We start from the raw sequence: 19,143 nt of genomic DNA, 5'->3' as shown, positions 1-19,143 counted from the left end.
GTAACTATGAAAAAAATGTGAATGTGCTGCATGCTGCCATCAGATGTGTGTACAGTTCCATTGAATTAAATATTTGGTTCAAAACTTCTAACTGTAATTAAATCATCTGGGTGAAATGTTAATTTACTTTTCCATGAATTTCCAGCACTGCTTTTCAAAAGCAAAACTATCAAGCAATATTTGAAAAGAATCCATTTTCTTCATCTATTTCAACTTCAGTCTTTTCAACAAGGCCCCTAAGGTTATTGGCCATAACAAATTGGAACCTGCAATAAAGTTTGGGCCACACAGGGTTATCCCCCAATTCTCAGAGGGATTTTAAGTTTTACTTGCTTATCAGATATGTATATACTTATCAATTAAGAAAAATGAAGCCAACTCAGTTTGGCTAGACCAAATAATTTATGCTCTAGATGATCTTAATAGCCACTTTAAAAAAGGTTCAGCCATAAATATATTATCTTTGCTATTTTCAGTAACAGAAAGTCACATACACAAAAAAAGAAATGATAAACTTTAGCCAAAGGAAACAATTCAAATCCAAAACAGATGGGTATGAACACACACAGACACACACACACACACACACACACACACACACACACACACACACACACAAATATCTGCTTTAAAAATACTGGCCCATCTATATGACATAAAGATGTTATAAAAACTGATATTATTGTTTTCTAATTTTTTCACCACCAAAGTTCCATTTGTAAAAAGCATGTTTGGCATATGGAAAATGATTAATAAATTCTTGTTAACTATAATAATAGCATTTACATAGGTCTTTCAGTTTTGTAAATCATTTAAAAATATATCACCTAATGCTTTTAGAATCCCTTAAGAGATAAGTGTCATGATGATCCATATTTTATAAATGAGGTAATGGAGGCAGAGGAGAGGCTGAATTTAAACTCAGGTCTTCCTCACTCCAGGTTCAACACTGTATTTAATCTATTACTTAGCTGCTTTTTAATGAAATGAGTAATAAAGTCAGATCATGAGTCTGGTTTGGATTGTTACATCTTCCTTGAAAAACTTTTTAGCATGCTGAAATTAAACACCTTAAAATAGAGATATTAATGACATAATGGTTATTCCCAAAGGAAAAAATAAAAATCTAGAAGTTTTGTTCTCAAATTAAAATGTCTCTGTGAAATTGTAATTTCTTGTCTCTATTATAAATATTTTAAAGGGCAAGGATGGCATAATGTTTAACATACTGCTCAGGGCCAATAGTCTAAGCAGAATACTTCACAGCTTTGGGCATGCCCTGGTTTCTCTTTCAGAGTTCTCCCTCTTCCATATAAATTAGTAACCTTCTGGAAATACTTGGGGGAAAGTGAAAAGATATTGTTGAAATAAAAAAATAAAAATAAAAAATCTTCCTAGAGTCTCAGCTGCTTAAGGTGGTCCATTCTAGATTAATCAAGTGGCAAAGAAATTATCTTAGTGAAAGAAAGTTTAAATAGGGCAGATTAGAAAAGAAAGCAGTTCTTTAACTAGTAACTAAAGAGGAAATGGGCCCTTAAAAAGCCCACAATCAGTAATATTTATTTAGAAGTATAATTGGACAGCCAGCCAAAATGGCAAAGTAGGAGGAAGTAGTACAGTCTAATTCCCCTGATAACTATTCCCATAAAGATCTCAGAACAGCTGGATAGTGGTTGCAAATATGAGGATAAACCACAGTGGATCCTCTTTCCAACACAAGAGTTCACCTATGTGCAAGTGACCAGAACAGAAGTGGGACAGACCAGGACCATGAAACATGACCCTGAAGCAAAACAGGGCCAGAATTGTGATATCAGAGCATGAATTGGAAACTTAGAAGCAGCCTTTAAATATAGGAACCATATTGATGTTCCAAACTAAGATAAAGGAGAACTAGGGTAAATAGGCAACATTGTCACTCAAAACCTGCAGAATCTGAAAAGAATAACTAAAATACATATAAATAAATATTCAAAGAGAAAACATAGTTTTTACACAAAATCAATTAGAATTCCTGGAACAAATGAAGTAAAAGAAAACATTATTTTACCAGATAATTATTGTTTCTTAAAGCCTCAATAGAATTGCAAGCAGTATTCTCATATAAATTTTAAAGGCAAATTTAATAATTCTTAAATTAATCATTATTTAGGAAAACTGTAATTTTTAATTTAATTTTCTTTTTAAAAATCCACCTGTCTTTTTCACTGGGACAGAAGAATTCTTTCTATGCTTAAAACCAAAAATGATTTTAAGAATGGCAGAATTAATGGGAAATGATAGAAGATTGAGGTGATAGTAGCAATAATAGGAAAATGGAGATGGCAACAGTCATGAGCATGGACTTGAAAAAGAATTAGTAAGTTCATTTTTCAGCCCCACTACTTAGAAATTGTTTGTTACCATTGATGTGGCATTTAATCTATTCAAGCCTATTCCTCATTTTCAAAAGGAAAAAAAAAACATTTGTATTACTTACTACCCTAAAAGCACTTTATGAATTATGAAGGGCTATATGCATATGTTACCAAAACTGAAATGTCCATTGTTAGTAAGGAACTCATGTGGTGATATTTCTACTTTTTCACTAATTTATTTATGTAAAGCCCTACCCAGGCTATACCTTTGCCCTTGATCTGCTATTACTTCTCTGAATTTCTTCTTCATCTGAAGAAGAAATCTAGAGCAAACTGAAATGTCCATTGTTAGTAAGGAACTCATGCTAGTTCTCAGTAGACAATAAAACAATAGAATAAATTATACAAATCTTTAAAAGATGAATTCTTACCATGGTGCATAAATCCATTGTCACAAAGACCCACACCAAAGATCATTGCCTCTTCCCTGGTCCGGCAATCTCCCTATCATCCACAAAAGCAAGGCCCAACTTAATTAATGATAATGGAGAATTTCACTGCACCCTTTCCCACATGTATAACTTCCAATAATATGTTCCAATAAAAAGTCATTAACAGATTGTAGCATACAGTTTGGCATCCATCCTATGGAGGCTTTTTCTCCTGGAAAACTGTCACACAGTCATTAAAATCTTTTCTTTCAGCATTAAGTTAGCAAAATATATATTAATTTCTTGAGAAATAAAAATAAATCTGTATATCAATTATAAAATAGACTGAATAAATGTTATATAAATATCCTAAATTTAATGTCTACTAATTTTGGCATTAGGGATAAACATTAAGAACAATGTATCAAAGGAAGTTGTCATTATTGTGACCAAGAAATATTTACTAAGCCCCTACCTTCATTATGTAAGTTAATACAAAGAAAATTACACAGATGTAGTCCTTGCTCTGCTAATAATGTTTCAAGGTTCCAGACATCTATATGTTCTGTGTAATACTCTGCTCAAAGAACATAAAGTCACATATTGGTCCTAACTCGATGATTCTATAATGCTTTGAACCTATGAACATAAGAAGCTAAGTTCCTGTCTCTATTCTATGTAATGCTGTACAAGTGGAATGATAAAAATGTCCCAAGTATTTAAAAAGGCTATGAAATATCTTTCCATAGAAATCTTTTAAAATATGTAGATCCCTATCTTTGAGGGAAACTTGAACGATGGGATCAGTCTTAGTATAAAGAGGCTAGGCAAAATGTATTTTTCAACTTTTATTTCTCTCATAGTTTAGGATTCATTCATAGTTTAGTCTCAGAGTTTAAGATCTAATCAATAATCTTCATTGAAAAATTATTGAATATATTCCAAGCTGGACTTTCTAAATCCAGGCTTTTCATCCCTTATGCCTTATGAATATCAATGACAAGACAATCGTCTCAAATTTTGCTTTCAGCAAATTATTTCCTTGCTCAAAAACATTCTATTTCATCCAACTAACCCAGCTATTCTTCAAATTTAATATGCTATCTCCAACTTTCTATTTAGAATTGGAGCCGGTCTTAGAGGTCATCTAGTTAAAATTGCATCTAAACAAATATCCTTTTACTCAATGAACCAAACAAAGGCTCATCTAGCCTTTCCTTAAAGACCTCTATTGAGAAAAAACCCATCAAATCCCAAGACAGTCTATGTATAGTTGTAATTGTTAGGAAGTTTTACTTATATCAGGTCTAAATTGTTTCCTCTGAAAGTTCCCCATTGCTCCTAATTCTGCCCATTATGATCAAGTAAGACGATGGTTTATCGCTCTTCCGATGACAATCCTTCAAATCTTTCAAGATAGCTATAATGTGACCTCATCTTTCTCTAAAAAAGAGATGTAAATTACCTTCTAGCTATACATCTAGAAATCTATCATTGAGGCTATAATTCTCTCATACGAGTACAGCTTCATGTAGTAAGCATTAACATTCTGTGAACTCAGAAGAATACAAAATATCATTTTATAACTCGAAAAGATCTGTGATGTTTTTGATATAGATATTATCATTTAAGATGCAGATAACAACCTCTATTCCTGCTAATTGTGTGTGTAACGCTTAGCCACGTGCTTCCATAAATCCAATATAGCAGATCCATCTAGGGTGCCAAGAATAGACCTCTCATTCTCTGGAAATCAGGATGATATACCAATGAGGCATGGAACTGCTCAACAGTTATTCCTCCTCCCTTGTTCTGAGATTGGTCTGATTTTCACTCTGGTTATGCATTTCTCTGATACATAGAAGAGTATCCACCCATTAAGGGATTTTCCAGAATGCAACAATAGTTGGGGTATGATTTTGCAGTCCAAAAAGTCATGGACAGGATCTGGAGAATGAATAAAATTTGGATGACCTAGTTGCCTCCACCCAAATGTAATGGAGGACTAGAAGGAATTCACTAATGATAAAAAGGGACAAGCTTGGTGGTGGGGTTTTCTGAGGTGAGAAGACCTCCATGGCAAGATCAAAAGTTCCAGGGTGAGGAAGCCCCAGGAGCAGAGAGAAGTTCCAAGATGAGACATGATTTTGAAGGTCAAAGAGGGGGAATTAATATGCCTATTTTCTCACTGTCTGAAACATTTCTCTTTTTTAAAATCAATTTCTGTGATCTGATACGGGTGAAATGAAATCTCAGAGTTGCTTTAATGTGTAATCCCTAACTAGTATAATATGGAACACTTTTTCACATAGTTATTGATAGCTTTTCTAATGCCAAGCCTATTATCTGCCTCTTTGCAACCTCCACCTATTGTTCTTAGCGTTGCACTAGGGCCAAACAAAATAGTGCATGCCTTTTCCACATTGAAGTCTTTCAAATATAGGAAAATAATTGCCTTCCTCCACAAAGTGTTCTCTCCAGGTTAAATATCTTCAGTTCTTTCAACCATGTGTATATTATTCCAATAATATTACCAGCTTCTCTATTTACCCTCAGCTTCACTATATGAATGGCCTACCTGCTTTTCTACTTAAAGATGCCCTTAATAATGTCTTTCATACCATCTTTACAATTCAGTATTTATAATGGGTTACAATCAATCATGTGCATCATCTCACCACATTCTGGCCCATCAAAAATTGTGGTTTCTTTGAGAAATTAGGGTTCCATCATTCACAATGATAAAGCTTCAATGAGAGAATATTAGTGTTAAAAAGATTTTGTGGCAGGGAAAAATTTTGAGTTCATTCAATGCATTTATAATTTCTCAGTAAAATCTAGCATTATTTCCTCCCTTCATTCATTTCTGAGTTTATTGGATTGTCCAACTACAATGTATATCATGGATATAAAAGACTAACTAAATGGGAGGATTATCTAAGTCCAAATCATAATTGGAGAATTGTGTATTTTTCATCCATTTTTCCTAAAGAGTTTGATTACAATGGTCTCTTTCAAAAAATAATGTTTTTCATTGATGACATAATGTAATATTATAGTATCAATAAAATTAGTACAATATCATTTGAAGAACTACACTATTGATAGGATATTCTTCTATTAATTCTTCCCAGGAAATTCTCTAGAATAGTGATGAACACTTTAGGAGAGTATCTGTGTTTTAGATATTTTGTTACTCATTTTATGTTAACATTCAATATGCTAAGTGAGTTACAATGTTTCACTTTTCATACTTATATAACTTTGACATACTCAGGCATACTAATAGGAGACACCTTGTTGGAGAATAGTCTTAAAAAATCACATGTTGTACGGCTTCATGATTTTTAAATTTTGTATCAACAAGAAATAACACTGTTCAGTCAAGTAGGTGACCACAAAGGAATTGTCTGCTTAAGAAATCTCATGTAAAAGACAGTTCCATTATCAGATTTTCATTGTATGAAACAACCACCTTAATAAAAAAATTATGCATTTTAGTCATATTCCTCCTATAAAAAAATAAATCTGATGATTCCATGAATGCACCTCATCTAACCAGAAATAAAAACTATTATAGTTAGGACAGAGCCCCATAAAAACAAAAGATGATAATAAATAATGCATTCATTTAAAACTTATGTCAGTTTTATCAAATCATTTTCTGATATCAGACTTGGTAGTTAAAAATATTTTTTTAAACTCATATTTTAATTCAATTTGTGCATCTTCCTCCTTGGCTTCTGAACAAATAGCAATTTTTCAACACTGATAAAATCAAATATATTTTTAACATGACAATTTTTAACATGACAATAAATCATCTGTCTCTTGAGAACCACAGAAACACAAAAATAACATCACCCTTTCCTATCATCTTCCATTCATGGTTTATATTAATCTAAAAAGATTTCATGCTGATGTTCATTACATCAGGGCACAGTTATTATATCTACAACAGAAAATGGGGATTCAGAGAATTCAAACAGAAACTATCAATGAACTTTTAAAAATAAATCAGTGAATAAAACATGGTATTAAGGAAGGTCAGAACATGATTTCTTACCCTTTTTAATATTCATCATGAATAAGTTTATGTTAAATAATTTTAAATCTTTTTTCTGTAATAAGAAGTAATTTGGTTGTATTCTTCATAATAAATATGTCCATGTACATAAATATGTAATCATGTTCACATAATTTTATTCAAAAATTCATTCATTTGATAAATACTCAAGGCCTAATATATGCCAGGCACAGTAACAGCTATTTCATTGAATAGAAAAATTGAAAAGGCTACCTCTGTACCCTCTAGAAAGTTGTACTGAAGTAGAAGATGAGATGCCTTGAGTGATTATAATCATTTAAATCAACAAGAAACACCAAACTAATTACCTGTGCAATTAGCCAGTCTATCAATTTGTTGGCCATGACCACAGATTTGTAGGTTCTTAGATGGTAATCTTTATCCCTATAGAAAAATGAAAACAACAATTATTTTTTAAAAAGGCATAAGCAAGCATTGGTTAATATTGTTGTATAGTTTTCAACATACTACAAAAAAGCTTGGGAACTTCTTGAAAGATTGGTTCCATAGATGAAGTATATCCAAAAGGATATTTTAAATATTTACATAATCTTGATTAGATTTGCATCTTCCCATTCCAAAGCAGATTTTAAATGAATTATAAAAGTGTTCATTATACAATATCCATTTCTTTATGTGATTTTTCTAATTGAATAAGGAATATCTATTTGCTGTTCTGTTCATAAATGTTATTTTACATTATCCTATTTTCCCATCAAAGACTGAAAAGAAACAGTATATTCCTTGATAAAACAATATTTATTCTCTTCAAATCTTAGCATGTGAGGAAAAGAAGTGTCTTCTTGTTTCTGTCTTTGTATATTAAAACTATTCTTTCTCCTTTCAGCATCATTTACTAAAGCATACAAGGCCACACTCAAGGGAAACCAGAAGAATGGAGCAGGAAAGATGGTAGAAATTACCATACCCAGCTATGCCTTTCCCACACAGAGATATGCAGACAGAGTGACCACAAGCATAATAGAGCCCTGGGGGCAGAATAATCAAGTTCATAATTTTATAAACCTAGATAAAAAAAAGGATGACAAAATAACATTATTTCCATAATTGCTAAAGCTAAACTGAAGACAATTTAGCCTGTCTGTACTAATTACCGTCTACATTTAGCATTCCATATCTTCTGTTTGTCATAGATGATGATTTTTTTTACATCATCTACTCTATCTTCCACTACCAAAACCTTAACTTTAAAAACATATACAACCTTCATCATGTTACCTGCTATCTCAGAGAGGGAGGAGAAAAGAGAGGAAGGGGAAGAACACACATCACAAAATGTCAGAAAACAATTTATTAAAAATTGTATCAATACATTAAAAATTAACATATCTGAAACAAATAACTGAAATCCATAGGCTAACATATACACATACACACATAATAAAAATGTGTGTATAAATGGAAACATATGGCTATGTATTTATACTTCATGGTATTCTAGGGAGAATTAATGTTATCTCTGTGAAAGATTTTGAAAACTTCAAGGTACTATAAAATGTCGCTATTGTTATGATGATGGGCTACATCAATAACTTATGTAGCTGATATCTGATTATTAAATTCAGATTAGTTATCACTGAATACAAATATGTCCGAAAGAAAAAAAGACTATTATTAGATAATTTGAAACTGAGTTCTCACATGCTAAAAGCATGAATATCACTCATTCCATCTATTTTATACTTTTTTCCCATAAATTTATTCTTGGTCAGAATTAATAACAGCAATTCCTAGCCAAATAAAACACAATTCTCTTGATAAGTTCTACATAAATATAAATTTATGATAAGAAATTTATTTTCATTGCAAATGAAATGTTCTTATTTCCTCACATGTAAATTATATTAATTCAAGATAAAACAGAAGTTTGATGGAACTGCTCAAATATTTCAAGCAGAAAAAAATACTTCATGACCATAATTATATGGCTGCTTTCATAGTTAAAATTAAAAGGACATGGGATTTGAACTCAAGACCTTAGAAATTGGGCCATTTACTCCATCATTTTATAAATAACAAAAATTATCCCAGTGTTTGGAAGTGACATACCCAAGGTCACAATTAGTGGTCAGAATTCAAAACCAGGCCTTCTGACTTTATATTTCATGGTCTTTATTTTTTATTTCTTTTTTAATTATATTTCCCCAATTTCTTATAGATATAATTTTTGATAATTTTTTAACATTTTACAATACATATTCTCTCCCTCCCTTTCCCACTACTCAATATAGTAGGCAATATGAATTAGGTTATACCTGTGCTAAAGTATAATGAACTTTCATAAATAGCACAGAATTGATATCTATTCCATTCCTCATATCTCTGTGCATGCAGAGCTTTTGTCAGTAGCAAGTAAATATATGTTGATTCTGCAGAAAAAATGAAGAAATGGAATTTTCTCTCTTGCAAAAATGACAAGTGAAAATATTGAGAGGCTCTTATACAAAGTAATATATTAAATGCACAAAAAACAAGCATTGCCTTGTCAGTCTGCTCTGTATGCTTAATAGGAAGGGAGTTTAGAGAGAAGAAAAGATAATAAATCTGTTTACCCTTATCTGAATTAGTTGTTCTGAAATGATCCCTGCCCATACAATTCTCTTGCAAAGAGCTGTCTATATTTTCCCTCCAAAAAGGATGATATCTTCTTGAGGTAACATATCCAAAGGACTGCTATTTCCCTATTATAACTTCAGATAGTATTGAGAAAGACTTTAATTCTCCTTCAGAAAATTCAAAGAATATATTAGAGGAGGAGGAGGAGGAGAAGAAGAAGAAGAAGAAGAAGAAGAAGAAGAAGAAGAAGAAGAAGAAGAAGAAGAAGAAGAAGAAGAAGAAGAAGAAGAAGAAGAAGAAGAAGAAGAAGAAGAAGAAGAAGAAGAAGAAGAAGAAGAAGAAGAAGAAGAAGAAGAAGAAGAAGAAGAAGAAGAAGAAGAAGAAGAAGAAGAAGAAGAAGAAGAAGAAGAAGAAGAAGAAGAAGAAGAAGAAGAAGAAGAAGAAGAAGAAGAAGAAGAAGAAGAAGAAGAAGAAGAAGAAGGAGGAGGAGGAGGAGGAGGAGGAGGAGGAGGAGGAGGAGGAGGAGGAGGAGGAGGAGGAGGAGGAGGAGGAGGAGGAGGAGGAGGAGGAGAGGAGGAGGAGGAGGAGGAGGAGGAGGAGGAGGAGGAGGAGGAGGAGGAGGAGGAGGAGGAGGAGGAGGAGAAGGAGGAGGAGGAGGAAGAGGAGGAGGAGGAGGAGGACGAGGAGGAGGAGGAGGAGGAGGAGGAGGAGAAAGAGGAGGAGAAAGAAGAAGAAAGAAGAAGCAGCAGCTTCAATGAAGCTCTTATTTCTCATTTCATTTTTGGCATGAAGATGGTTTGGAAATCAGGAGAAAAATTAAAATTTGAATTAAAATATTTGGGTTTTATTTCCAATGACTGAGAATTTATTTTTGAAACAACTCTATCATGACTTGGCATAGAACTACTATATAAAGAATAAAAAAGATATAAAAGTAGTAACTCATTCGAAAATTGGGTATTTATGATACTCAACACTTTCCCTTATGTCTAGAGTCTTGAGATTGTCAGTGGCTACCTCCTCAAATGCCCTTATTCCCATTTCATCAAACCTTCCCAAATCCTATGATCTGCACTTTCATACCATTCAAAGGGATGACCTTATAGTAGATGATACAATGAATAAAGTATTTTACCAGGAGTTAGGAATAGCTGCATACAAAACCTACTTCAGACATTAATTTTTTTAACCCAGGTAAGTAATTTAATCTGTGAACCTCAGTTTCCCCATATGTCAAATGAGAACAATAATAGTAATTACCTCCCAGCACTGTTGTGAGAATAGGCTAATAATTGTAAAGTGCTTATAAAATCTTGAAGTGTTATATAAATGTTATTATTGTTGTTATTATCATCATCTTTATATTTACCTCATCCCTTACAAATGTTCCAACTCCATAATTCATAAGTTTGGAATTAGATTATTGAAATAGCTTCCTAATTGGTCTCTGCCTCAAGTGTTTTCCTTCTCCAACACATTTACCACACAGATACTAAAATAATATCCCTAAAGCAAAATCTGAACTTGTCACACTTCAAAATCTCCAGTGCTTTCTAAATAGTCTTAAGGATTAAATCAGACCTGACTGTTTGGCAATGAAGGACCTCCACAGTCTGATTCCATCCTACATGTCCAAGTTGATTATATGTTACCTACACTACACTCTAGGCAAATTGACCTATTTGCTGTTTGCTGAACTTAACATTTCCTCTCCTGCCTGTGTCTTTGTAGAAGTCACACACTATCTCTGATATATGCCTTCTTCAGCTCTACCTCTTAAAACCCATCATTTCTGTTAGGATTAGCTCAATAATCATTTCATTAAAGAGGAAGGATATTTAGTGATCTCCCTCCCTTTAGGGAATCCCTATTCATTATATGAGCAGCTAGATGGCACAATCTGTAGTGCTGGGCCTGGAGAAAGGAAGATTCATCTTCCTGAGTTTGAATCTGTCCTTAGACATTTATTAGTTGTGTAACCCTTGTCAAGTCACTTAATCCGGTTTGCTTTGGTTTCCTCATCTACAAAATGAGTTGGAGAAAGAAATGGGAAACTATTCTAGTAACTTACGAAAAAAAAAAACCACCAACAACAAAACTGGGTCACAACGAGTCAGACAAGACTAAAAAAAATGACTTAATAATAATTCATTATATTTATTTTACATATACCCTCTCTCAGACATTAAGTCATTTGTCTTTTTTTTTAATCCGGGCAAATCTAAATTATTTAACTATAACTGTGTTAAACCACAGCCATAATGAATATAATCTTAATAGAGGTAGGGACTGTTTCATTGTTGTATTTGTATCCCAAGAACTTGGCATAGTTCCTGGAACAGAGCTGGTGCTTAATAAATGCTTACTGATTGACTGATTTGAATAGTCTTCTTAAATTGGAGTTATATTTGCCTATTTATATATTTTCTCTACCTTGTTTGTTCAGCAGTCACTCTAATTTCCTCAAAAAAGATATGAATAGTCAGAAGAGAATAAATCAATAGAAGATAAAATTAAGCCCATTATCTGTGAAGTAATTCTAATTTTGACAGATGTATAGAGGTAGAAGGTCTAGAAGGCTTTAAAAGTTATCCAATCACATTCTTTCATTTTCCAATTGAGGAAACAAGTCCAATAAGCTATGTGTCTATGTTGCTCAGGATCAAACAAGTCCTTAAAAATAAGACCCCAAACTCATATCCAGGTTTTCTGAATAAAAATCTTGTGTTCTTGTGTACTCTACCAAGCATAAGATTTTAAAATAATTATTCTTTATCTAAGTAAGGAATTACTATAAGGAAACAAACACTGAAGAAAAAAAGAAAGAACTGGTTATATATGCTAATAGGGAAATAAAATAAGTAAGCTTTTAACTTTGTTTTGAGCAATTATTTCCATTATTTATCTGATGGGCTTGTCAAGAAGCATCTATTGAATGCTTTTTGTATACAAAGTGTTATATCATTATAATTGGAGCATTTTTTAAATCTTATATAGGCTGTGATAGTTTTTCTTTAAGATCACAAGGAAATCATCCTTTGGACATGTTTATTCCTAAGGACATAGGGATTAAAATTTCAGTCTGGATAGTACAAGTGCTCTGGAAGTTTAACAGAATTTTCTCTGCCCTGCAGTGATACTTCTCAGATATTTCATCATTGAATCAAATCTGATTCTTCAAAACCAAGTGGACCATAGCTATTCATGGAGTTTTCTTGGCAAGGTTACTAAAGAGATTTGCGTCTCCTTCTCCAGTGGGTCCTTTTGTCAAGCAATCAGAAGTCAAGTGACTTGACCAGAATCACACAGTTAGGAAGCATTTGAGATCAGATTTGAACTAAGGTCTCTCTGACTCCAGGCCATAGCACTCATACACTGAATAACTTAGCTGCTTTTTGCAATTGTCCCTTTTTATATCCCAGATCACTTATCATGGCTTCACCGTATTGTGGGGTTTATTCATTTTTCAATCTAATTCTGTATCATGGAGTTTTTGCCATATTGTCGGATTTTGACAGTACCATACTGTATACAATGGAAATGCCTATACAAATTTGCCAGTGTGAAATTGTATACAACATGCATATTGGCTGATGGAATGAAAGATGATCCACAACAGCTCTGCATTCTGTATCCTGAGTGCTGATTGGCTCAGTGACTCAGTATTGTGCGGATTTTCACCTAATGCCAGGGTCTCTGTACTGTAACTACCATAATAGGTGACGGATTATTCACATAGAGATTAAGTGGTTTTCCCAAAGCCCCACAGCTAAGAAGCAAGGAAAGCTGCATTTTGACTTAGGTCTTTTCTGTTCTTAACTAGGGAGACAGCTGTAACTGCTTCTAAAATCTAGCATAGTTATGGTGAATACAAAGGTTCAGAGATGCTGCAATTTGTTTTTATCAACAAGGATTTATACGCATTTCAGTGATCCACAAATGCTGTAACTGCATTCACACTCCAGCATTGACTGAATGGGTTGATATAAGCTAGCTAGTTCTGGCCCAGAATAATTACCACTAAAATATTTATTCATTTAGATTCCTCTTGTCCTACATACCTACAAAACTCCAATGACTTATAGGTGCAGAGATTTAATAAAGCATAGAATCTAGATGCCCAGTCCTCTTTAATCTTAGTGCCCTCCCCAGAGATTATCTCTCATTTATCCTGTATCCATCTTGTTTGTGCATAATTGTTTGCATATTGTCTTTCCCTTGCATTGTTCTTTGAGAGCAAGGAATATTTTTCATTTTTCTTTATATCTCCAACACTTAGAACAGTTCTTGGCACATAGTAGGTGCTTAATAACTGTTTGTTGATATAACTTGAAAAAAACAAAGAATTTAGAGGCTGTAAAAATTATATAATTAGCCCCAGGACAATTAAAAGTTAACTACATAAGGACAAATATTTAAACTAATTGCTTTAAATTCTAACTTTTCACCTTTGAAAAATGAAACAGTTCTAGATGAATAATGTTTACTGAAAGCACAATGCAAATATTTCTGATAATTTAGTAATTGGCCTCACCTTATCACTGGAGTAAAAAGACTATGAAGGCGGCAGTACAACCTTACACCCTGCATAAAATAAAGATATTTCAGATCAAGTAAGTCACTCCAAGGACATACCAGTAACAGATCCATTAACTTAAATAAGAATGGGAATTCCCAAAAATTAGGAGTTATTTGAATTGTACCATATTATAGGAATTTCAGAGTAAAATTAATAAAATTAAAATTATATTATCAATGCATCCTGTAATTTGACAGATGTAAAAAGAAACAGAAAATCTAAAGAAAAAAAAGATGTAAAAAGTTTTCTTCATATTAAAATGCTCTGCTGAAATAAAAAAAAAATCAATGTATTAAATGTTTTCATATTTTCATATAAATGTAGGCAAAAAAGCAATGACATTTGCTAATTTTCTTTTACTCAAGTAATTCTATAAACTGAATACAGAGCGAAATTATAATGGAAACCATTGGCAGTAATATTGTTCCAATGTATTTATTTGTTATATTGCTGATTTGTATTTATTACCTATTTTAAATGTGTGTGTGTGTATATATATATATATATATATATATATATATACATTTATACACATATGCCAGCATCTAGAATATTCCGAATGATTCAACTTTGTCAATCTTTTCAGGACTACTGAAAAGGCAAAAATTCAGCCTCTTAAATCTGCATTCAAAAATATTAAAAGAAAGAAAAAAGTTAATTCTAATATACCATTTAGGCATTGGCAAGACTAGAATTCCTCAGTGATTTTCAGTCTCTTAAAAAGTATTGGGCCCCAGTGGATATTCACTACAAGTAAGTTCATGATTAAAAAAAGGTGGCTGAGAGAGTTTATTACCTTGGAAATTACATCCTGCATTTCATTTCTTGGATAAAATGTCCCATCATCATAGCGGAATCTATATAACATCTGTTCTGGTTTGAATTGATGTTTATCAGTAACTAAAAGAACAAAAAAGTATTAATATTCTAAATTGCTAATAAAAGCCTTGAAGAATATAACCCAATGAATTTATTCATAAACTATGTGTTCCATAAGGTTTAGAACTTCTAATTTGAGAAAATAAATTTCAATTTATTTTTACTAAGTAACAAGAAGAATAAAATATTAATTGACTGCTTTATCATTTTTACAAAATTACAAAAAAATTCTTAAATGTAAGATGTGATTTGCAAGTCCATTAGCAGATAACTCATTAATTTATTCCAGTAAATAAAACAGTAGAATCCTTGGGACAATGTCCTATACTTTATATTTCTACAAAAGCTAGATCATTACTTTTTTATGTACTTCTTATCCAATAAATGACTTCTTCTTAACAATGAAGGTAACTTTAGATGGTCTTCCATTTACCCAGGTGGGACCATTCAAATCAGCTATCTAGGGAAAACCTCACTTAAACCATTCCTGATAACCTAACCCATTTTAAGCTCTCTAGATAATACTATGAAATATTGTCAGGTAACCTATTTCATAATTTAACAGTTCTGACTATAGAAAAATGTTTTTTATATCTAAGCTAAATGCCTCGTATTTCAGTATAAATCCATTTTCTTGGCCTGCCTTCAATAGAAACTAAAGGCAGATGAACTCTAACTTCAATATATCTTCTTCATGTGCATAATTGCAGAAAATCACTAGACTGCTACTTGGCTTTTCTTTCTCCAGGCTCTATAATCCCATTATAACTAGTTTCAGATGGTGATTGCCCCTCTTAAAAATATATAATACTTTTAGTCAAAACTCAAATAATTTATATTTTAATATATTCTTCAAAGTGAAGAACTTAAAATCTACACAATTAATCACTTAATTAAGTGAATTCTGCAACTCATGCCTAAATGGGAGATTAGGGCTTTTCATAATTTGCCTGAAATATCAAAATGACAGAAAGGTATCTGAATCCCTGAGGAATCTAAGCTCCATATGGGTACATTTGGAAGAAGTAGATCAAACTTCAAAGATGAGTTTACTAAAAATAAATATTTCAAGGTTTATCTATTTCCCCCAATTCCATCCAGACCTCCTTATTGCTCAAATGCACATAAAATGAGAGAGGAATGTTGTTAAGCAGGCAGACATCTCCAGACCTCTAGCACTTCCTCCGTGGGCCAAGCTAAAGCATGTAGAAGGCAGAAGTATGTAAAATAAAGAGAAAAAATTGAAAAAGAAGTATTTTGAGTCTCCATGTCCATTACATTAAAAAAAAAAAACACCTTACCTTCCATCTTAGAATCAATACTGTATATTAGATCTAAGGCAGAAGAGTGGTAAGGGCTAGGCAATGGGGGTCAAGTGACTTGCCAAGGGTCACCCAGCTAGGAAGTGTCTGAGGTCAAATTTGGACCCAGGACCTCCCGTCTCTGAGACCTCCCATTCTCAATCCACTGAGGCTCCCAGCTCCCCTCCATAAAATTTTTTCAACTATTCTTCATATTCTCAAAAGGTATTTAAAATGTAACCATAAAACTCAGTGACTGTGTCAGGATATTTTGAGATCATCTAGTCCTTTCCACAATCATAAGCTACTTTGAGTCTCTTCTAAGGAGTGGGCTAAAAGTTCTAGGCAGACTTTACACACCTTCAGTGTATCACCCTTATCCAAGAGAAAGATCTGAATATAGAACCACTGTCACCTCTAACTAGCCTCTTCCTATTTTGCTAGCATATATAATAGCAAAGTACCTAGTTAATTAATTGGCAAATTCTCATGCCATTTTGATGTGAAAAAATGATTTTGTGTTCTCAGTACTGCCACTGACTCAACAATGTAGCATTATCATTAGGTTTCTGAGTTCCCATGTAATGAGCTGAAGCATTTGTGCTCAGAACATGTTGAACAAAGCAAGAAGGAAGAGACTGACTCTTTCTAAATACCACAGAGAGAGCATATGAGCTCAAGAAAACAATGTCCACTGTACTGAACATTGCCTCTGGTGAAGTTCTCAGCAATATTTGCAATGTGAATAATAACAATAATAGCCAACTTTTCTTGCTCACTCTCTCTAAAACAGATGGTTCATTCAACTTTATTTTAAGAATTCTATTTTCACTGAAACACAGCTGGGACCACATACTAATGAAAGTAGCATGTCTGGCTCATATTTCTATACTCTAATGTAATTACTCTTTTATTGTGAAACCATATAATGTATTTTTTAACTCTGAGTTGGGATTAGTATATTTTGTGGGAAAGTGTAAATACCTGTAGATAGTTTTTTTGGCAAAAGAAACTTTCTATTGGCAAAAAAGTCAATATTTGTTTTTCAACATAAATAACCTGACATTCTGCAACATAACTCATTGTGGCATTCTGAATGGTGATTTGCTAGATAAAGAGATATATAGTCCATTGAAATAAACTATAGAGAAAAAAGAAGAAAACTTAATATGAAGTATTGCAATTCTAAATTACTCCTGTTCTGTCAACAGCAGTCATTACTGAAAAGTTTTAGCTCCCACAAATCAACTCTATAATATTGCAACTGAGTTTGGGAAAATGAATTGCTCTCTCAGTGTGTTCATAATTCAGTCTGACTCACTTCATTCAAATTCACCAATACCTATTTAACAGTTAATATAAGTCAGTCTGGAGGATCTAAAAAGATGAAAAGATATGGTTCCTTCCCTCAAAAAACTTAACATCTGGTTCGGAGGGAGCTAGGCGAGCATAAGATAGATACACAAATAAAGTTTGAGGTAGTATGTATTAAAAACTATAAAAATAAAATATTATAGGGATATAGGGGTAGGAGAGATGAATAGTAACTAATATAATACTTTGTATAAAATAATCCTTTAATACATATTGATTTGATTGGATTGGATCAGAGTGGGGCAATCAGGTTCTATGAAGGAAGTAGCATTTGAATAGAGCCCCAAATGATGAGTAGGATTTCAACAGGCATAGATGATAGGCTATATAAGACATTCTGGATAGAGGGAGCAAAATGAGCAAAGTGATAAAAAGCAGGAAAATAAGAGATGAGTTTGAAGGAAATATATATATTCTGCTATACAATAATTTAGAGAGAACATAAGAACATATAGCTGGAAAAGTAGCTCACAGTTACATGGTAAATGCCTCGAATCCCAGACTGGTTATCTATTTGGTAGGTAATGAGGAACAATTACAATTCTGTGAGCAAAGGAATACAGTGTAGTAGAGAAAGTACCATATTTGGAGTCAGAATTCTTGAGTTCAAATTATGGCTCTGCTAATTATTCTAGCTAACGTAGGGCATGTGATTTTATCTCTCAACTTCCTCATCTATAAATGAGGTAGAAGTGACTAGAAGATCTTTAAATCTCCTTTTCTTTCTATATCCTATGATGCTATGAATCCTAAGAGCTATGCTTAGGAAAATTTATCTGACAGTGGTATATAGAATGGATTAAAGAAGGCAGAGACTATAATTATTATAACAATTTGAATGTTACTTAAGTAGTCCTAGGACTTGGAACAAGTCTCATCTTCATGAATTCAAATCCAGGCTCAGGCACTAGCTGCATGACCCTTGGCAAGTCACTGGACCCTTTTTGCCTCAATTTCCTCATCTGTAAAATGAACTAGATAAGGAAATGGAAAACCTCTCAGAACCTCTGCCAAGAAAAACCCAAATGGGTCTTGAAGACTGAGATACTAAAATGACTATACTACAACAACAAAAAGTGAAAGATAATGGGCATTTGGATTATTATGGTAGAACAAGAATTTGAAAGTAGGGACAGATACAAGAAATAAAATCAATATGACTTTGCATCTATATATAGAGGGTGAGAGGAGAGAGAAATAGAAGATAAGCCAATTTTTCAAGTATGGAGTCCTCTAACACTAGCAGAATGCTGATTCTACTAATAATAATGTGGAATTCAGGAGGCAGAACTCATATGGGGAATAAGATAATGAATTTTCTCTTTTAAAATGAAGTTGAGAATAAACAGAATAACTAATGTACCTCTAGATATTTGAGACTAGAGCTTAGAATGATGCTGGGGTTGGAGATATAGATTTGGGAAGTCTGTTTATATATCAAAATTACAACAGGATAGTATATTCAGAGAGAGAAAGAAAAAAAAAGAAAGAAAGAGGACTGAAGACAAAACCACAGAAAGTGCCAGTCTTAAAGGACTATGAAGAGAAGTCAATGGAA

The 19,143-nt window shown here is 32.9% G+C and overlaps 1 protein-coding gene across 1 annotated transcript in view; it reads right to left on the bottom strand.

The window, feature by feature from the left end:
* PREX2 (phosphatidylinositol-3,4,5-trisphosphate dependent Rac exchange factor 2) overlaps window positions 1-19,143 on the bottom strand; it is a 421,865-nt gene that overhangs the window by 204,048 nt on the left and 198,674 nt on the right. The window contains exons 12-15 of the mRNA XM_007487009.3: window positions 14,828-14,931; window positions 13,987-14,036; window positions 7,184-7,259; window positions 2,789-2,861 (exon numbers count right to left, since the gene is read on the bottom strand). Coding sequence (XP_007487071.1) covers window positions 2,789-2,861; window positions 7,184-7,259; window positions 13,987-14,036; window positions 14,828-14,931 — 303 coding nt within the window. The remainder of the gene's footprint in view (window positions 1-2,788; window positions 2,862-7,183; window positions 7,260-13,986; window positions 14,037-14,827; window positions 14,932-19,143) is intronic.

Source organism: Monodelphis domestica, chromosome 3 (assembly GCF_027887165.1).
Source record: "Monodelphis domestica isolate mMonDom1 chromosome 3, mMonDom1.pri, whole genome shotgun sequence".
Lineage (NCBI taxonomy): Eukaryota > Metazoa > Chordata > Mammalia > Didelphimorphia > Didelphidae > Monodelphis > Monodelphis domestica.
The sequence above is the reverse complement of the archived record's forward strand: the minus strand, read 5'-3'. Positions and strand labels throughout refer to the sequence as shown.